Source organism: Oncorhynchus mykiss, chromosome 19, assembly GCF_013265735.2.
Source record: "Oncorhynchus mykiss isolate Arlee chromosome 19, USDA_OmykA_1.1, whole genome shotgun sequence".
NCBI classification, from domain to species: domain Eukaryota; kingdom Metazoa; phylum Chordata; class Actinopteri; order Salmoniformes; family Salmonidae; genus Oncorhynchus; species Oncorhynchus mykiss.
Window position 1 is genome coordinate 50,355,841 of NC_048583.1, and position 22,276 is coordinate 50,378,116.

A 22,276-nucleotide genomic window follows, 5' to 3' on the forward strand; every position below is an offset into this window, starting at 1 on the left:
TGGGAAACTGCTGAGCTGGAGCTGTCTTAAAGTTAGGACGCAGTATTTAGTATTTTAACAAGTTAGGATCGCTCAGATATCGGAATGCTCATATGCAGCTGGCATAGGATACAATGAAGAACCCTCGTTCTGTGGTAGCTAAAATCACAATTGATATTCTAAACAGTGGTCACCGACCTTTTCTGAGTCAAGACGAGATTTTTCGCTCAGATTTTTTTTTAGATATCTTCCAAAACATAAGCCTATGCAACATTAACCAGTAAAAAACAGTTCTGTAGCCATGAGGTTCTGTAGCCATTAGGTTTGCATTATCACTGCATATTGGCTATGCTTAATTAATTACCCTGCCAATGTTAATTAAATTATATATTTAAAATGTAGGTATGTGATCACACTGGCAATATATAATTTGTTGCAATACTTGTGAGGCACAGCTAAATGGGCATAATATTTTTATTTGCCACAGGATGGCATGCATCTGATGGTCAGTCTGAGGGAAGGGAGAGAGCAGCGGTGAGGCTGCCTCTTACCTGACTCACCTTCCATCCTCTCCAACTGATGGCGAAATTCAAATCGTACTGCCTTATTTCTGCCTCACCCACAAATACATGTTGTTACTCCTATGACCAAAGAAAGTGATATTCCTCGATACTAAAAAATACACAAGGCGCTAATAATATCGCAAGCTTATTGGAACACTTAACAATAAAAAAAAGCGTATATATTTTATGGCTTATAACAACTAAATAACAACTTAAACATTAACATACACATAAAAACAGAAGCTATGTGCTGTATTAGTTGTCTCTAGTCATGGTTTTACAGTTTTTAAATCTCAGTTTCAATCTTGCTGTGCGTTCGAGGCTTCTTTTTTACATTCGATGGCTCCAGAAAACTGTGCGGACACCGTATTTTGAGCTATATGATTGGCCAGCTGTAAATCGTATAGGTGCACTTGATTTGCTCTCTGAGGCTGGCGGGGAGGCGGAGTTCTACCTTCAGACACATGAAATGGTTCAAAATGGGAACACTTTTCCTTCACGGTGCTAGGGCTTCTGAATCAAGTGCAACTACCGTCTGCCGCGCGAAACGAATAACAAATAGGAACGCAAGGCTTTATCTTTGCAGTTTTTAAAGAAATGTTTGGTGATCGACTAAGAATGCACTAGAGTGCGACCAGATGGTGACCACTGTCGTAAAGTAATACCCTGATGGGATAGAATTTGACTGGAAGTTAATGTATACACAGAACACACACACCCAGGGATACTATCTACGGTCAGTGAGTTAACAACAGTGTACCATATCGCTACTGTCTGCTGCCATACCATAACACGTTAAAGACTTGATATTGCAGACAGTTTCCTCCTTCATCTCATATTTCCCCCTGGGCACAGACGTCAATTCAACGTCTATTCCACGTTGGTTCAATTAATTTTTATTGAAATGACGTGGAAAGAACATTGATTCAACCAGCGTGTGCCCAGTGGTTTGAATATAAATCATGCCATTATAAATCAGTAAGGTTCCTGAGACAGCTCGTGATGGCGACTCATTAATCTGCTGAGTGAAAAATGAACATCAATTCAGTTTGGGTTACATTAACTTTATATTGCCTTTGTTTGTGCAGCTACAGTGAAAATATTTCTCATTCAACATCATAGTTTTTCAGTGAGAGATTTGAACCCCTCTTGATTTTGTTCAGTTGACAACTACAACAGCTGGAACAGGTGTAGCCTGTTTTTGGCCCTCTACCGCTTGTGCGCAGTGGGTGATATCTGTTTTGCAGAGAGTGCAAGACTGAATGAGGAAGTAACGTGAAAACTCAAAATACAAGGTTTGCTATGCGGGATCCTTAGGACGTCCCTACCCCATTGGAGTTGATATTTAAACGGGTTACGGTAAGGGTTAGGTTGTGAGTTAAGGTTTAGTGTTTTGGGCGTCCCAAGGATACCGGATTGCACTGACCATATATTTCTGCCAGGAAGAGAGACGAAATCAATACGGAAGATAAAAGCGTGTGTCTTTGGTTAACACTGTCGACGAGATGTGAGCTAAGGCAAGGGGTTCCCCAAAACACCAGTCAGCAAATTGGACCGCCGATGACGACCGCCTGAAACGTCTCGTTTTTATCGGACAGTGGCCGAAACAGATGAAAACCTATTGCAATATTGCACAATATTTAATACACTGAGACTTGGACTCAAAAATAGTAGGCCTACTGTATTGAGATGGCCACGTTTGATTGACAGCGGTTAAATTCAATCGTAGCGCCGTACAATTTTGATAACACCGCGTCCGTTGTGAACACGCTCACGTTCATCAGTCGAATGCCGAAGGAGAGAGAGAAGAGGAGAAAGGCCTCCAAGGAGGCAGGGCTGTCTGGCGCTGGTATTAGTGATGGGTTCGTTAAAGAGCGCAGAACAAGCCGCAGAGCATCTGAGCTTCGCGATGAACTCTGCCAGGCGAAAGAAGTAAAGTTATCTGAGTTTAACACCACTCAAGTGCAAACTAGTATGATGGAGGCGCTCCGTGTACCGCAGGTGACAATAACCCCAGATGGAGGCTGCTCGCGTGAGATCCAGCAGGAGGACTGGGCTGATGTGGAAGGCTCGCTGCGACGGAAATTGTCAAACTCCTCGATCTCCTCAACAGGTTCCTCCATCATGTTGGAAGAGTCAGAGGATGACATTCTGAGTGACAACGAGACAAAGAGCAAGGGCAATATCACTTTAGAACATTTGTGTGAGGACACGAGTGAAGTGAGTATAGACTATTCTTCATTCAAATACAGTAATATTGTTGTTACGTTGTAATTACACCCAATTACACCCAGAGCACTGTAACTCTGGGGGGAAATAGTTAGACTATTATCTTATATTATCTTATATTCTATTGGATTCTATTCTAACCGGGGGCAGACTGGCTGGTCATTTGGGCTGGTCAATCTTTTGCCTAGTGGGCCTGTCTAACCTGTTATTTTTTGTGTGCAAAATGATCAGGATCTGGCTAATAATGGGGGCCTCAAGGAAAAAATGGTCTGGTGTGCTAGAAATGCCAAGACGGAATTCTGGTCCCAGTCTGACCATGATCTACCTGTCAGCCCGAGGCTACTAATGGAATTCTGGTCCCAGTCTGACCATGATCTACCTGTCAGCCCGAGGCTACTATAAAACACGATTTACTGGTGAATGTTATACAAACTTTGTATTATTGGAGGACCAAAATAGCCGATACCGATTAATCGGCCGATTTTTAAAAAACATTTTTTATTTGTAATAATGACAATTACAACAATACTGAATGAACACTTATTTTAACTTAATATAAAACATAAAATACAATCAATTTAGCCTCAAATAAATAATGAAACATGTTCAATTTGGTTTAAATCATGCAAAAACAAAGTGTTGGAGCAGAAAGTAATATGTGCCATGTAAAAATATGTGCCATGTAAAATATGTGCCATGTAAAAAAGCTAACATTTAAGTTCCTTGCTCAGAACATGAGAACATATGAAAGTTGGTGGTTCCTTTTAACATGAGACTTCAATATTCCAAGGTAAGAGGTTTTAGGTTGTAGTTAATATTATTTATAGGACTGTATTTATAGGACTATTTCTCTCTATACCATTTGTATTTCATATACCTTTGACTATTGGATGTTCTTATAGGCACTATAGTATTGCCAGTGTAACAGTATAGCTTCCGTATCCCTCCTCGCCCCTCCCTGGGCTCGAACCAGGAACACATCGACAACAGCCACACTCGAAGCATCGTTACCCATCACTCCACAAAAGCCGCGGACCTTGCAGCGCAAGGGGAATAACTACTCCAAATCTAAAAGCAAGTAACGTTTGAAACAGTATTAGCGCACACCCAGCTAACTAGCTAGCTAGCCATTTCACATTGGTTACACCAGCCATTAAGCTGATAGGCTTGAAGTCATAAACAGCGCTGTGCTTGCGAAGAGCTGCTGGCAAAACGCACGAAGGTGCTGTTTGAATGAATGAATACGGGCCTGCTGCTGCTCAGTCAGACTGCTCTATCAAATCAGACTTAATTATAACATAATAACGCACAGAAATACGAGCCTTTGGTCATTAATATGATCGAATCCGGAAACTATCATTTCGAAAACAAAACATTTATTATTTCCGTGAAATACGGAACCGTTCGGTATTTTATCTAACGGGTGGCATCCCTAAGTCTAAATATTCTTGTTACATTGCACAACCTTCAATCTATGTCATAATTATGTAAAAGTCTGGCAAATTAGTTCGCAATGAGCCAGGCAGCCCAAACTTGCATATACCCTGACTCTACGTGCAATGAACGCAAGAGAAATTACACAATTTCACCTGGTTAATATTGCCTGCTAAACTGGATTAGTAGTTATAACTAGTGATTATGATTGATTGTTTTTTATAAGATAATTTTAATGCTAGCTAGCAATTTACCTTGGCTTCTACTGCATTCGAGTAACAGGCAGATTACTCGTGGAGTGCAATGGTTAGAGCGTTGGACTTGTTAACTGTGCGGTTGCAAGATTGGAACCCTGAGCTGACAAGGTGACAATCTGTCGTTCTGCCCCTGAACAAGGCAGTTAACCCACAGTTCATAGGCAGTCATTGGAAACAAGAATGTGTTCTTAACTGACTTGTCTAGTTAAATAAAAGTTATTAAATACATTTTTTTTACATTTAAATTGAAAACATAATCGTCAATCAGCGCCCAAAAAAAAATTCCTGATTGTTATGAAAACATAATTAATCGGCCAATTTGGCACATTTTGCAATGGGGTGGGGAGATTTTTTTGAGGTTTTACAAGCTAATTTTATGCAATTCTACACATTTTGCCATGACTTATGCCATGTTAATATGATATCTGAGTGAGAGTGACCAACAAAATGAATGGTGTCTCTCTGGAGGTCAGGGCCCCAGGGCAGGTGCCTAGTTGGTAATTCAGCCATGATTACTACAAGTTTGGCAAGACTAAGTAGACTAATTAACCAATCTAACAAATGTTATCTGACATGGCCATGGGCTAATTGAGTGACTGTCATTGGGTGACATAACAAGAGGAAATCTGCTGATGCACTACCAAGTTTCAAAGTTGCACCTTATGTATTCTACTATTCTAACTCTCAACAGTAAGTTGAGACCCAACTAAGATCCTAAAAAAAAAATATATATATATATATATAAATTAAAATAATTACAGATGTCCGGACCTCGGTGTTCTCATACAGTTGAAGTTGGAAGTTTACATACACTTAGGTTGGAGTCATTAACTTCTTGGTGACAGGGGGGCAGTATTGAGTAGCTTGGATGAATAAGGTGCCCAGAGTAAACTGCCTGCTACTCTGTCCCAGATGCTAATATATGCATATTATTAGTAGTATTGGATAGAAAACACTCTGAAGTTTCTAAAACTGTCATATGGCAGGCGAAAACCTGAGACAAATCCAACCCGGAAGTAGGAAATCTGAGGTTTGTAGTTTCATTTAAGTGATTGCCTATCCAATATGCTGTGTCTATGGGGCCAGATTGCACTTCCCAAGGCTTCCAGCAGATGTCAACCGTCTTTAGAAAGTTGTTTGAGGCTTCTATTGTGGAAGGGTGTCGAATTTGAGCTGTTTCAACAAGTGGACTAGGCTGAGGCGCGGTCATGCGGGCACGCCGTGCCTTCTTTTTCCTCTGTAATGAATACGCTATTGTCCGGTTGGAATATTATTGAAGATTTATTATGTTGTCAACATCGTTTGACATGTTTCTAAAAACTGTAATGGAACTCTTTTAACTTTTCGTCTGGATTTTGCGCTCTCGCATTGTGTCTTTGGAATTGTGAACTAAACTTGCGAACAAAACGGAGGTATTTGGACATAAATATGGACGTAATCGAACAAAACAAACATTTCTAGTGGAAGTGGGAGTCCTGGGAGTGCATTCCGACGAAGATCAGCAAAGGTAAGTGAAGATTTATAATGCTATTTATGACTTTTGTTGACTCCACAATTTGGCGGGTAACTTTATGGCTTGCATTTGTGGCTGAACGCTGTTCTCAGATAATTGAATATTGTGCTTTTGCCGTAAAGCTTTTTTGAAATCTGACACATCGGTTCCATTAAGAACAAGTTTATCTTTAATTCTATGTAAAACATGTATCTTTCATCAAAGTTTATGATGAGTATTTCTGTTATTTGATGTGGCTCTGCAATTTCTCCGGATGTTTTGGAGGAATTTCTGAACATGGCGCCAATGTAAACTGAGGTTTTGGGATATAAATATGAACTTGATCGAACAAAACATACATGTATTGTGTAACATTGAGGCCTGGGAGTGTCATCTAATGAAGATCGTCAAAGGTTAGTTTATCTGTATTTTTGCTTTTTGTGACACCTCTCTTTGGTTGGAAAATGGCTGAATGCTTTGTGACTAGTTGCTGACCTAACATAATGATATGTTCTGCTTTCGCCGAAAAGCCTTTTTGAAATCTGACACTGTGGTTGAATTAACGAGAAGTGTATATTTAAAATGGTGTAAAATACTTGTATGGTTAAGGAATTTTAATTATGAGATTTCTGTTGTTTTGAATTTGGCGCCCTGCAATTTCACTGGCTGTTGGTGAGTTGGGACGCCAGCATCCCGAATGATCCGAGAGAGGTTAAAACTTGTTTTTCAACCACTCCACACATTTCTTGTTAACAAACTATAGTTTTGGCAAGTTGGTTAGGACATCTACTTCGTGCATGACACAAGTAATTTCCAACAATTGTTTACAGACAGATTATTTCACTTATAATTCACTGTATCACAATTCCAGTGGGTCAGAAGTTTACATACACTAAGTTGACTGTGCCTTTAAACAGCTTGGAAAGTTCCAGAAAATGATGTCATGGCTTAGAAGCTTCTGATAGGTTAATTGACATAATTTGATTCAATTGGAGGTGTACTTGTGGATGTATTTCAAGGCGTATCTTCAAACCCAGTGCCCCTTTACTTGACATATTGGGAAAATCAAAAGAAATCAGCTAAGACCTCAAAAATAAAATTGTAGACCTCCACATGTCTGGTTCATCCTTGGGAGCAATTTCCAAACGCCTGAAGGTACCACGTTCATCTGTACAAATCATACTATGCAAGTATAAATACCATGGGACCTTGCAGCCATCATACCGCTCAGGAAGGAGATGTGTTCTGTCTCCTAGAGATTAACGTACTTTGGTGCGAAAAGTGCAAATCATTCCCAGAACAACAGCAAAGGACATTGTAAAGATGCTGGAGGAAACAGGTACAAAAGTATCTATATCCACAGTAAAACGAGGCCTATATCGACATAACCTGAAAGGAAGCTCAGCAAGGAAGAAGCCACTGATCCAAAAACGCCATAAAAACGCCAGACTATGGTTTGCAACTGCACATGGGGACAAAGATCGTACTTTTTGGAGAAATGTCCTCTGGTCTGATGAAACAAAAATAGAATTGTTTGGTCATAATGACCATCGTTATGTTTGGAGGAAAAAGGGAGATACTTGCAAGCCGAAGAACACCATCCCATCCGTGAAGCACAGGGGTGGCAGCATCATGTTGTGGTGGTGCTTTGCTGCAGGAGGGACTGGAGCATTTCACAAAATAGATGGCATCATGAGACAGGAAAATTATGTGGATATATTGAAGCAACATCTCAAGACATCAGTCAGGAAGTTAAAGCTTGGTCGCAAATGGGTCTTCCAAATAGACAATGACCCCACGCATACTTTCAAAGTTGTTGCAAAATGGCTTAAGGACAACAACGTCAAGGTATTGGAGTGGCCATCACAAGCCCTGACCGCAATCCCATAGAGAATTTGTGGGCAGAACTGAAAAAGCCTGTGCGAGCAAGGAGGCTTACAAACCTGACTCAGTTATACCAGCTCTGTCAGGAGGAATGAGCCAAAATTCACCCAACTTATTGTGGGAAGCTTGTGGAAGGCTACCCGAAACGTTTGACCCAATTTAAACATTTTAAAGGCAATGCTGCCAAATACTAATTGAGTGTATGTAAACTTCTGACCCACTGGGATTGTGATGAAAGAAATAAAAGCTGAAATAAATCATTCTCTCTAATATTATTCTGACATTTCACATTCTTAAAATAAAGTGGTGATCCTAACTGACCTAAGACAGGGAATTTTTACTCAGATTAAATGTCAGGAATTGTGAAAAACTGAGTTTAAATGTATTTCGCTAAGGTGTATGTAAACTTCCGACTTCAACTGTATGTAGCTACGGCCCTGAAAGCAAGACACAGACACAGAAACCCTGCAGCGCCCATCCAGAGTCCCGCTCCTGTCCAGCAGCCACCAGCTCCACTACCTCCACCTGGTTACTGGCAGTACCCCAATGCCTGGCCTGCACCTCAGGTCCAGAGTACCACAGAACCGACAAACTGTATCCTGTGTACCAGGCAGTGCAGCAGCCTCTGATTGCTTGGGCCCGGCTTGGCCCGCCTGCTAGTTCAGCCGCCACCCGGACTCCAGCATGTCAGGTGGTCACCAGCTCCCAAGGAGATTCTTCAGCCTGTGCCTTCGCCAGTGCCTTCGCCAGTGCCTTGGCCTATCAGATGGCCCAAGGACTCCAGCATGTCCAGCCAGAAATGCAGAACCCTGAGCTTCAAGCAGCCATGCAACCCCCTGTGCACCATTGTGCCAGTCCGCTCAGCAGCTGCCCGAGTTGACCCCAGGCCTGCCAGAGTTGACTCCAAACCTGCCACTTGCACCGATGCCATGATGGGCGTCCATTCACGCTCCTATGTCGGTGCTGGAACCAACCCGGCCTCCACGGCTCCCATTCCCATTCCTTGAGACAGCCGAGCATTTGCCAGAGCTGCACCCAGACACGTCGTCCAAAGCATTCCAGTCAGCCAACCTGATGACAGTGATGCAGCCAGACCAGCGACTGCCACAGAGCCCCAAGCCATTTCACTAGGCTTGTATACTGGGGTATTGTATACCGGGGTATTTAGAAATAGTCAAAGGATGGTTTTTCAATACCGTAAATACAGTTTAAACTATTTAAAAGTGTTTTCATACATTTGAATATTTGTAGCTATATTTGTAAATACCTAAAGTCATCTTGTGCAAGACATTAGGACATAAAGAAGATTGCGTTCTTCATTTCACCTGTCACATTATTTTTCATTATGAAGCTTTACCGGTAGTCCTGAGTCACGTGCTGTTTGTTTACAAGCACACAAAGATGAGAGACCGGCTTGTGAGTCACTCACTGTTGTTCAGCACGCCCCAGGTGATCTAGTTGCAGTTTGGAATTCACAACTAAATGTCACAAGGATGATGTTGGAGAGACGAAGCAGGTACGGGGAGTCAAACATGTAATAAGGACCGGACATGGAACGAGACAGGAACAGCGTCAGCACATGAGTAACACAGACAAATAACAGTTTTTGCAGCAGTGGGGAACAGAGCAAGGGAACTGACAAATATAGGGGAGGTAATAAGCAGGTGATGAGTGAGTCCAGGTGAGTCCAATGTCGCTGATGCAAGTGACGAGGGAAGGCAGGTGTGCGTAATAGATGGCAGGAGTGAGTGATGCAGGGCAGCCTGGCGCCCTCAAGTGCCAGGGGGGAAGAGCGGGAGCAGACGTGACAGTACGCCCTCCCCTGTAGGGGCGCCACATGGCATCCCACCTGGGCGAACCGGCCGAGACATGGGCGCTGGGCAAGCCAGCTGGGGCGTGGAAGCCCCACAAACCGGCAGTTGCGAGTGAGGCATGCCTGAGGCATGGAAGCCCGACGATCCGGCTGAAGCAAGACACCTGTCGATCCCGCTGCAGCGAGGGAGCCCAGTGATCCGGTGGAGTGTGACGTGGGATGGAAACCTTGCGAGCCAACCGAGGCAAGGAAACCTACGAGCCGACGAGCTGGCTAGGCACCCCCGGTTCCATTGGTGGCAAACCAGAGCCGATGTCACCACCAACCGGAATGCCAGTACTCCCCGATGCTTCGTATGTTGGCTGCTGCATTCTTTCACAAGGATGACGCTGGAGAGATGAAGCAGGTACGGGGAGTCAAACATTTAATACAGAACGGACATGGAACGAGACAGGAACAGCGTCAGCAAACGAGTAATACAGACAATAAACAATTAATGCAGCAGCAGGGAACAGAGCAAGGGAACTGACAAATATAGGGGAGGAAATAAACAGGTGATGACTGAGTCCAGTTGAGTCCAATATCGCTGATGCGCGTGACAAGGGAAGGCAGGTGTGCGTTATAGATGGCAGGATGCATGATGTGTGATGCAGGGCAGCCTGGCGCCCTCAATCGCCTGGGGGGAGGGGGGAGCAGGAGCAGACGTGACACTAAATGTTTCCCAGCTACATATCTTATAACTATTAAGATAACTGTCTAGAATGTTTCGCAATGCTTTGAAGTTGTGCATTTGTTTTGCTAATTTAGTAGCTATCTAGCTAAATTGTTAGCGTCTTCCAAAATCTAGCTTCACTTGGTAACAGCACCCTCCTGGATCAAGTGCATTGGATCAAGTGCATTGCTGTCTAATATTAATTTTGTGCGTGCTGCCAACTGAGTAGCATTTTTGAGTTACTTATATAACTTTATGAGATGGGATGTCTATCCTGAAAATAGTTTAGGTCAGATACTGTGTAAAATGTCTGCAATGCGCTCATTAGCATTTAGTTAGCATTCTCTATGGGATTTTACATGTACTTGTTAGCATTGCCAACCTTTGGATTACTGAGGCAGAGTGGGGTTTGAAAATAGCGCCCCTTGTGTTCAGTGCCGGTATTACCGCAAATCCCAGTATGGCACTATGTCGTTATGAAGTTATGGCAATCTGGATACCGCCCAAGCTCACGTTTCAGATTGTACTCCCTTGTACTAGGCCTGATCACCGACAATGACGAGACAGCCTATAGGGAGGAGGTCAGAGACCTGACCGGGTGGTGCCAGAATAACAACCTATCCCTCAACGTAACCAAGACTAAGGAGATGATTGTGGACTACAGGAAAAGGAGCACCGAGCACGTCCCCATTCTCATCGACGGGGCTGTAGTGGAGCAGGTTGAGAGCTTCAAAATCCTTGGTATCCACATCAACAACAAACGAGATTGGTCCAAACACACCAAGACAGTCGTGAAGAGGGCACGACAAAGCCTATTCCCCCTCAAGAAACTAAAAAGATTTGGCATGGGTCCTGAGATCCTCAAAAGGTTCTACAGCTGCAACATCGAGAGCATCCTGACTGGTTGCATCACTGCCTGGTATGGCAATTGCTCGGCCTCCGACCGCAAGGCACTTCAGAGGGTAGTGCGTATGGCCCAGTACATCACTGGGGCAAAGCTGCCTGCCATCCAGGACCTCTACACCAGGCGGTGACAGAGGAAGGCCCCAGTGATCACCCCAGCCACCCCAGTCATAGACTGTTCTCTCTACTACTGCATGGCAAGCGGTACAGGAGTGCCAAGTCTAGGACAAAAAGGTTTCTCAACAGTTTTTACCCCCAAGCAATAAGACTCCTGAACAGGTAACCAAATGGTTACCCGGACTATTTGCATTGTGTCGTCCCCCCCAAACCCCTCTTTTACGCTGCTGCTACTCTCTGTTTATCTTATATGCATAGTCACTTTAACTATACCTATACATTAATGTACATACTACCTAAATGGCTTGACCAACCAGTGCTCCCGCACATTCGCTAACCGGGCTATCTGCATTGTGTCCCACCACCCGCCAACCCCTCTTTTTACGCTTCTGCTACTCTCTGTTCATCATGTATGCATAGTCACTTTAACGATACCTACATGTACGTACTACCTCAATAAGCCTGACTAACAGGTGTCTGTATATAGCCTTGCAACTCTTTTTTCAAATGTCTTTCTACTGTTGTTTTATTTCTTTACTCACACACACACACACACACACACACACACACACACACACACACACACACCTTTTTTCCCCGCACCATTGGTTAGAGCCAGTAAGTAAACATTTCACTGTAAGGTCTACCTACACCTGTTGTATTCGGCGCACGTGATAAATAAACTTTGATTTGATTTGAATTACAGACACTATACTCTAATGGTTTATTTTGACTTGTTTGTGATCATGTCAGATAGCTAACTATTGGCCTATCTTAAATGTAATCTTCAGACATGAATCGAGTTGTCTGTGAAACAACACAGAAGTGGAAAGGAATTAGATTACCCCCCATCTTAAATGAAAACTCCACCCAAAAACAATATTTTGGTATTTGTTCCATTAGTCCATTGTTGACATAGTCCCAAAATGTTTTCTTGTCAGTACTCAAGTTTTCAAGATATGTAACTTTCAAAATACAGAAATCAGCCCTGTATGATGGATTTAGCATCATGTGATGATTTCTTTATTTTGAAAGTTACATATCTTGAAAACTTGAGTGCTAACAAGCAAAACATTTTGGGACAATGTCAACAATGGACTAATGAAACAAATGCCAAAAGTTCGTTTTTGGGTGGAATTTTCCTTTAATTGAGTATACTCCCTTCATGTATGATGGTCTTCAAAAGTTTGAAACCACCCTGGTCTCTCGTCTGAGGCGGCCATCTTGTTTTAGCATTGTCTTTTAACACAGAATACAGGTGCTGCTGTACACCTGACCTATGATTCAGGAGGACTGAGGGTGGTGCTGTATTTGACTTCAACACTTGACTGATGACTTGCATTGATAAAGTAGTGATACAGTTGTGATTTCAGGACAATACCGTAGTTTTAAACCCTAGAACATAAAAGTAGCTGTGAATAACAACACAGCAAATTCTCCAGTGTTAAAAAAAACTAAAATGTGAGTGTTACATCAACAGTGTAAGTATTGAGACACCAGAACAAAATTTTGTATTTTGTATTTATTTAACCTTTATTTAACTAGGCAAGAGAGAGTCATGGTTGTTGCATTCATTCACTTTCAGTACTACGCACTTCACCAAGTGAGATCCTAAGCAAATATGTTGTCATAAAACATATTTTTTTAACACAGTACCATACGTATTTCATAAGGCCTTATTTTGAGGGCCTAGTTTTACCCTAATAAAGGGGCCCGAAACTCATACATTACTTTGAACCAAAACCTTGACATCATTATCATATTTCCCGGCATGCTCTATTGTAGATAGATTTTTTGAATTGTTTGTATCAATATCTATGTTTTTTGCATGTACATTGATTTATTAATCAATTAATCTTATGCTACTCAAATATAAATTACAACATTTTCTAAATTAATCAAATATGTTACTTAGAATTATTGCTGCACCCATTACTGAAATGGTTGTCCCAGTTTAGATGCTTTAGGTAGTCTCATAGCTTAGCCTTCCCAACCCTGGCAGTCATTTTGAATACAGGTTGTGTATGATACAAAATTCTAAAAGTTGGATATCCCCACACTGGCTGGATTCCTATAGGATTTTCACATCACCTTGCACCTTGCAATCTCTGATTCAGAGGGGTTGGGTTAAATGTGGAAGACACATTTCAGTTGAATGCATTCAGTTGTGCAACTGACTAGGTATCCCCCTTTCCCTAAACCAGCATAATGTGACTTGCAGGCCTGATGTGGCCTATAAACCATGAATTTCAGGTCATTTTATTTAGCAGGCAATATTAACCAGGTGAAATTGTGTCACTTCTCTTGCGTTCATTGTATGCAGAGTCAGGGTATATGCAACAGTTTGGGCCGCCTGGCTCATTGCGAACAAATTTGCCAGAATTTTACGTAATTATGACATAACATTGAAGGTTGTGCAGTAACAGGAATATTTAGACTTAGGGATGCCACCTGTTAGATAAAATACGGAACTGTTCTGTATTTCACTGAAAGAATGAATGTTTTGTTTTCGAGACAGTTTCCGGATTCGACCATATTAATGACCTATGTGATATTATGTTATAATTAAGTCTATGATTTGATAGAGCAGTCTGACTGAGCGATGGTAGGCACCAGCAGGCTCGTAAGCATTCATTCAAACAGCACTTTCGTGCGTTTTGCTAGCAGCTCTTCGCTGTGCTTCAAGCATTGCGCTGTTTATGGCTTCAAGCCTTTCAACTCCCGAGATTAGGCTGGTGTAACTGATGTGAAATGGCTAGCTAGTTAGCGGGGAGTTCGCTAATAGCGTTTCAAAATTCACTCGCTCTGAGACCTGGAGTAGTTGTTCCCCTTGCTCTGCAAGGGCCGCGACTTTTGTGGAGTGATGGGTAACGATGCTTCGAGGGTGGCTGTTGTCGATGTGTTCCTGGTTCGAGCCCAGGTAGCGGCGAGGAGAGGGATGGAAGCTATACTGTTACACTGGCAATACTAAAGTGCCTATAAGAACATCCAATAGTCAAAGGTATATGAAATACAAATCGTATAGAGAGAAATAGTCCTATAATTTCTATAATAACTACAACCTAAAACTTCTTACCTGGGAATATTGAAGACTCATGTTAAAAGGAACCACCAGCTTTCATATGTTCTCATGTTCTGAGCAAGGAACTTAAACGTTAGCTTTCTTACATAGCACATATTGCATTTTTACTTTCTTCTCCAACACTTTGTTTTTGCATTATTTAAACCAAATTGAACATGTTTCATTATTTATTTGAGGCTAAATTGATTTCATTGATGTATTATATTAAGTTAAAATAAGTGTTAATTCAGTATTGTTGTAATTGTCATTATTACAAATACATTTTAAAAATAGCTTTTTTTGGTCCTCCAATAATCGTTATTGGTATCGGCGTTGAAAAATCATAATCGGTCGACCTCTACTTTGTACCTCTGTGTAACTCTTCAGAACTATGCTCAGCCAGCTCCATAGAAGGCTGTAGCTGTCAACTTCCTTTAAACACACTGAATACACATCGCCTGGCCCTGCTGGAAGGGAAGGCTGTGTACATTGTGGTGCTCACTGCTCAGTGTTCAGTGTTTCAACAGGGGCATGTCAGTATGACAGGCCACTTGAAAAGCTCTCAAACCCAACCCTTTTATTGATCTTTCTAGTCATTCAAAACAAACAATGGTAATGGAAAAAAGTGTCTCCCTGTTCTGAAAATAGAGTTTGCATTAACTCTCTATACCCTTTGTTTATAGCAGATAGAGTGTCCAGTCAGCCCCCATACTTGCAGTACAAGCCACCCCCATTGTCCTATGAGTCTATGACAAATGGTTGTGTGCCAATTTCAGCCACATTGACATTTAGGATTTGACCTTTCAACACAGAAAGAAAACTCCTACTTTGTACACTAAGTTATCCGTTCTCTGTATTTCTAGTATGACAGTAACTTGTAGTGAAAAAGAGGCTTGAATTTTTATGACATCACATTTATCGATGCTAGCAATTTGTAAAATATGCGTATGCTAATGCATGTTCATATTATAATGTGCCAGGTTGAGAAACCGAGTGAATCATACAGTATTGAGTGAATCAACAGCTTGAGTGAATCATACAGTATTGAGTGAATCAACAGCTTGAGTGAATCATACACAATTGTTACTCCCTTGTTCCTGTTCTTGTTACTGTTATGACATTGTAATTGGTCGAGTTCATTATGTAGTAGACTCTATTTGCAGCTGATTGTAGACGCCTTATTTTCTGTCAGTCTGTCAACCACATTAGGCCCGGCTTTACAAAGTAAGGTGTGTCCCAGAACTAACCAGGAATGTATTATCTAGAGGGTTATAGAAATAAACATTTTTACAAACATTGCGTTGTATTGTAGTTTGTGAGAGAACACACCTCATACAGTTAAAATGTAGAATTTATTTTCAGGAATTGAAATACGTTCCACAATGTTGAAATTCTACTTCATATTTTACACTACTTTTTTAGAATAACTGTGTAGCCACAAATGGAGGGGCTATATGTTCATATTTCTTTCTCTTGACAGAGCACAGGGCTTTTTAAAAATACATGTTGATTAATAGGTTGTCACTATTACTATTGGTTATGTGTTTGAGAGAGTGTTGAAGGCCTGTGTGGAAATATGACACCCACACAGCCGACTATTATTACAACAACAATTCAACTTTATACACCACATCAACAACACCAGTGAGTGGAGCATACCACTTGACATTTCAGAGTGGCTGTGGGATCTGTTATTGGTTTTGAGTGTGTACACTCAACAGAATGAGTTGTTTTTTCACTGAATCCAATGACCAGGGCTTTTCTTCCTTTTACTCCGATCTCAGCATACTGAATACCTCTGACCCCTGTCTTGGTCATAACCCTGAATCACTGTACATCTAGCTATGGTGAAATCTATCATCTCTGTGTCATCAAGCACAAGTACTTTTCTGTCTGTGAAGCATGTCTGCTGTGAACATGATGTGTGACTCACTCAACATCTCATCACACATGGGGAAACAATGTCATAATTTCTATGCCTGAATCATCCAGATCTCGTTGAACAAGATCTCCATGACTGTGTCTTAATGCAAATGCACATGGCAACAGCAAGTCAGTCAAGTGTGACTATACACAGCAGCTGGTAGGGAAATGTGAGTTCCATAGAAATGACAACATGTAGCGTAGAGACTAATATGTTTGCGGATGAGGCCAGGGTTAAGGGTCAGGGTTAGATTTGAGGCTAGGATTAGAGTTGAGCCTGGACGAGGACATGAAGCTAGGGTTAGTGACGTACAGTAACAAATGACGCAATTAACAGTGGCCAAGGGATTTAGACAGCTGACTGTCATCAACTGAATTCAAAACATGATTATTATCCAAGATCATTATCGCTGTACAACTTCATTTATATACACCCTACTGTTGAGGGCTGGCTTGAGGACAGTGTCTCTGCCTGGTTAATAATGACACAGATACTCCATAGAGGTAAAGCTGACTGTTCCTGTGCTTGGTCCTTCTTCAGCAGAGCAAACCTTGGTGGAAGATAAAGACTATTGTCAACTGGCCTTTTGTTTCCCCACAAAGAAGAAACCTGTCCTGGGTTCAACTAGCTGGACACAAAGGTAAAACACATTCACCATGGACGTGATCCCTCACCTATCACAGCAGCATATCAAGAACCAAGCACTAATGTAAGATGATGTGTACTGTACATCTTCCACACAAAATAAAGTACATGACACAGACAGTACTGTATACTACTGGCCACTTTGATACAATACTAACCCATTACACACAATGTCAGATTCCATCAGAAAATGTCAGTCGTTAGTGGTTTGCTGTGGAATGTCAGTGCTTATCTTTTCCAGGTAATTTCAAAGCTGGCGGCGAAGGCACCATTCTGAAGAAGTTCTCTGAGAATGAGAAGCTGTGTTTTGAGAGGCTGCAGGGAGACGTTCTCCAGGACTTTGTACCAGGATATTATGGTGTGGTGGAGAGGGATGGGGATCCCTTCCTACATATGACTGATCTATTAGTCAACTTTGATAGACCCAGTGTCATGGACTGCAAGATGGGAGTGAGGTAAGAGAGCAGCAGTAGTGAGTAGGGAGCAGCAGTAGTGAGTAGAGAGCAGCAGTAGTAAGTAGGGAGCAGCTAGGTGAGTAGGGAGCAGCAGTAGTGAGTAGGGAGCAGCTAGGTGAGTAGGGAGCAGCAGTAGTGAGTAGGGAGCAGCTAGGTGAGTATGGAACAGCAGTAGTGAGTAGGGAGCAGCTAGGTGAGCAGGGAGCAGCTAGGTGAGTAGGGAGCAGCAGTAGTGAGTAGGGAGCAGCTAGGTGAGTAGGGAGCAGCAGTAGTGAGCAGGGAGCAGCTATGTGAGCAGGGAGCAGCAGTAGGGAGTAGAGAGCAGCAGTAGTGAGCAGGAAGCAGCTAGGTGAGCAGGGAGCAGCTAGGTGAGTACGGAGCAGCAGTAGTGAGTAGGGAGCAGCTAGGTGACCAGGGAGCAGCAGTAGGGAGTAGAGAGCAGCAGTAGTGAGCAGGAAGCAGCTAGGTGAGCAGGGAGCAGCTAGGTGAGTACGGAGCAGCAGTAGTGAGCAGGGAGCAGCAGTAGTGAGCAGGGAGCAGCTAGGTGAGTAGGGAGCAGCAGTAGTGAGTAGGGAGCAGCTAGGTTAGCAGGGAGCAGCTAGGTGAGTACGGAGCAGCAGTAGTGAGTAGGGAGCAGCTAGGTGAACAGGGAGCAGCTAGGTGAGTACGGAGCAGCAGTAGTGAGTAGGGAGCAGCTAGGTGAGTAGGGAGCAGCAGTAGTGAGTAGGGAGCAGCAGTATGTCTGTTCTATAATAATGTGTAGAACACTACATATGTCTGGCCCTATAGCAGGATTAAGCAATTTTGAGGAAATACTAACAAATCATTGTTGGACTACTGTAATTTATCTATATCCCTCTTACACGTCAGTGCTCCTGATAGTAGAACATACAGACTGTCAACCTGTTCTGTTTGCTCTTGATAAAACACCTGTTGTTACTGGTTCTCTGAGGATTTCCTGCCACACACAGCCGGTGGGGCGTCAAGGCACACAGAGAGGCCGTCACTACTGAGCCACATGTTTCCTGTACACAGCCAGAAAGAACCACACGCACGCACGCACGCACGCACACACACACACACACACAGTGGGGAGATGGGGTGCAGGCACAGGGTGTCCCTGGTGACTCCCTTTTGACAAACACACACAACCACCCAAGCTCTCTCACCTACTTCTAACAAACACTCATACTATCAACCAGTTAAACAGTCATGCTGTGTACTTTGGAGTCTCCTCATTGCTTCCTTTTTTTATACAGAGGAAGTTCAGAATGAAACTGAAATTCACTGAACATAGGACTCCACCAAGTAAGACTTAGGGTTCTATTAAATCCGCATAGCGGAAGTTCAGCGTTTCAGCATGCTTTAAATGTAAAGACAATGTTCCCGCGTTAGCGGAGACTTCCATTACGGTAAACGCTGCATATGTCAGATCAATCCTACATTACCTTTACATTTCTATTGTGTAATCTGTAACACTTCAGTGATACAGGTTGAATAGAAACCTTAGAAAGTCAATTCTACCATCTAAAGCATACAAAGGTCACATTATAAACTGGGTGGTTCGAGCCCTGAATGCTGATTGGCTGACAGCCGTGGTATACCACTGGTATGACAAAACATTTATTTTTACTGCTCTAATTACGTTAGTAAGCAGTTTATAACAGCAATAAGGCACCTTACGGGTTTGTGGAATATGGCCAATATACCACGGCTAAGGGCTGTATCCAGGCACTCCTCTTTGCGTCATTTTTTTTATTTTTTTTATTTCACCTTTATTTAACCAGGTAGGCAAGTTGAGAACAAGTTCTCATTTACAATTGCTCGACACATACAACGACACAGAGTTACACATGGAGTAAAACAAACATACAGTCAATAATACAGTATAAACAAGTCTATATACGATGTGAGCAAATGAGGTGAGATAAGGGAGGTAAAGGCAAAAAGGCCATGGTGGCAAAGTAAATACAATATAGCAAGTAAAACACTGGAATGGTAGATTTGCAATGGGAGAATGTGCAAAGTAGAAATAAAAATAATGGGGGTGCAAAGGAGCAAAATAAATAAATTAATTAAATACAGTAGGGAAAGAGGTAGTTGTTTGGGCTAAATTATAGGTGGGCTATGTACAGGTGCAGTAATCTGTGAGCTGCTCTGACAGTTGGTGCTTAAAGCTAGTGAGGGAGATAAGTGTTTCAAGTTTCCGAGATTTTTGTAGTTCGTTCCAGTCATTGGCAGCAGAGAACTGGAAGGAGAGGCGGCCAAAGAAAGAATTGGTCTTGGGGGTGACTAGAGAGATATACCTGCTGGAGCTTGTGCTACAGGTGGGAGATGCAATGGTCATGCAGAAGAACCACTCTTAGCCATGGTATATTGGCCATATACCACACCCCCCCGGGCCTTATTGCTTAAGTATAACATGCCATTGTCTGTAATGCCACTCAGCTATCATCATACACAACAAGACCAAATGAAAAGTCACTTAGCCGTGATGGTGCTAAATAGTGTCATGGCCCCTCAGCGTGTCTCCCTGTTGTCCTCTCCTCAGGACGTATCTGGAGGAGGAGGTGGTGCGAGCCCGAGAGCGGCCTAAGCTCCGTAGGGACCTGTTTGACAAGATGCTGGAGGTGGACAGTGAGGCCCCCAGCCCCCAGGAGCACCTCCAGAGGGCCGTCACCAAACCCCGCTACATGCAGTGGAGAGAGACCCTCAGCTCCACACACACACTGGGCTTCCGAATCGAAGGCATCAAAGCAAGTACCCACGTATCAACCTGAGTGTCAACATGAAGGAAGCAATTCAGTCAGTGTTCACTCAAAACGCAACCACATAGATCCCTTTTCATTTAAACCAGAACGTATACAAAAGGCTTATTCCTGGACTAAAAACTTTTTTCATGGTTCATTTTACAGTTTTTCATGTGAAGTTCATTACATACTGTATGCAATAAAGTAATGTCGGAGCCTTGACCTTGTTGCACGTGGACAGTGCTGCTTATCAACATATTGACCGTTCCTTCTCTCAGAAAGCTGACGGGACGTGTCACACGGATTTCAAGAAGACCCGGTCTAAGGAGGATATCACTCAGATCTTCAGGGACTTTGCCACAAACAACACAAACATACTAGTAGGTTGACAGCTACTAGTCTTACCTGTTATTGTGTTGCATCCGCATTCATTTGCATGGTCTGCTGATTTTTGACAAGTAGAGACATACAGTACATACCTGTCTTATGTAAAGTGAATACTTGAACAATCAAACAAATTGGTTTGACTTTACCTGTCTTTTGTAACATCTCATGAAAAGTGATACACATTGGTAAATATTTGGATATGATGAGCAACCCAAATGGCATTATACACTACAGTAGATCCTGTTGGAATGACAGATAGCAAATAGAATTGAACGACCTAGACATATAACCTCTGTTGGTTTAAGGAATTTATCAAGGGAGTTTCCCAAGTCTCAACTCTACAGCCAGAATAATTGTATTGCCTCTCTAATACAGAATTCCTACCTGAGTAAACTAGCAAAAATTCAACAAGCCCTGATGTCATCTGAGTTCTTCAAGAGACACGAGGTGAATATAGAAGCTTTAGTTCATCTGCACCTGTTTTCTGTTGACATTTGTTCATCCCACTAGATATATTAAACACATCTAAGAGCTTTTATGAGGTTTACCGGTAAATAATATACATTATAATACACACTGGGCAAAAATGTCAATTCAACATCTATTGCACGTCTGTTCAATGTAATTTCATTGAAATGATGTGGAAACACTGTTGATTCAACCAGTGTATGCCCAGTGGTTATTGTACTGAGTACACACGTCTTCTCTCTCCAAGGTGATTGGGAGCTCCCTCCTCTTCATTCATGACCACACTGACCGAGCTGAGGTTTGGCTCATTGACTTCGGCAAGACTACAGCTTTACCAGAGGGACAGACTCTGGACCACTCCATACCCTGGCAGGAGGGCAACCGAGAGGACGGATACATGTGGGGACTGGACAACCTGATGAGGACACTGGGCTCTTTGACTAACAAAGGAACTAGTGAAGGAAGTAATGAATGCCTTTAAGCTATGACCACCTGGGAGGGATTGGACTACCCCATTCCAGTAGTTAGAGGACCCTGGCAGTAATATACAGTCTCAAGGGGCCCCTCAATCACAAAGTATACATACTGTGTAAATCAAACTTACAGCTTATTCAGCACAACAAATTGTATCTCAGCGTATTGTTGAAGCTATTGTAGCATGGAGATAAGGGATTGCGTTTTTTAAAGTATGTCTGTGCCTTGTGAACAAACTATACATTTTAGGGGAATTTTAATGAATGCAAATTAATGAACAGACACAAACCTGTGATTGTAGTGCCTGTATATTCTAGAAAGCCATACAATACTATCGATGTAAGGGACAGTGTTGCATAGAAATCCAACCCATTCCATATTCCAAGGTGTCATTAGATTTGATTGATTTCAGTTTTTGATATTCAAGCATGGTCTATTTTATTTTTTTTTGTTTTCAAACTTTATTGAAGACATTAGGCATACTGTATTCTAATACAGCTACATACACCAGTGCGTCTTTAGGATCATCTCATTATCATGACGAAGGATGAATGAAAAATGAATCACGCAAGTATTGTATTATGACAGTCCATGAGACTAACCTCAGAAAAACACTATTGCCTTGTCCCAATGAGTTAGAAATGGTTGTGTATTGGGAGTTTTTTCATATGTACAAGTAAAATGTCTTGCTGTATGTCTTGCTGTATTATAAAACACTTATCAAAACAC

The 22,276-nt window shown here is 42.3% G+C and overlaps 1 protein-coding gene across 2 annotated transcripts; it reads left to right on the forward strand.

Moving 5' to 3' along the window:
* The first annotated feature begins 1,784 nt into the window (after positions 1-1,784).
* Positions 1,785-22,273, forward strand: LOC110498080 (inositol-trisphosphate 3-kinase A). Of its 2 annotated transcripts, none has more exons than XM_021574653.2 (7): positions 1,785-2,762; positions 16,909-17,008; positions 17,255-17,468; positions 20,020-20,224; positions 20,497-20,598; positions 20,981-21,052; positions 21,321-22,273. In XM_021574653.2, the coding sequence occupies exons 1-7, from the start codon at positions 2,331-2,333 to the stop codon at positions 21,552-21,554; spliced, it is 1,359 nt and encodes a 452-aa protein (XP_021430328.2). In that variant the 5' UTR covers positions 1,785-2,330; the 3' UTR covers positions 21,555-22,273. The 2 variants fall into 2 exon arrangements, with proteins under 2 accessions (XP_021430328.2, XP_021430329.2); XM_021574654.2 differs by having other exon boundaries at positions 2,331-2,762; positions 16,912-17,008.
* The last annotated feature ends 3 nt before the right edge of the window (positions 22,274-22,276 follow it).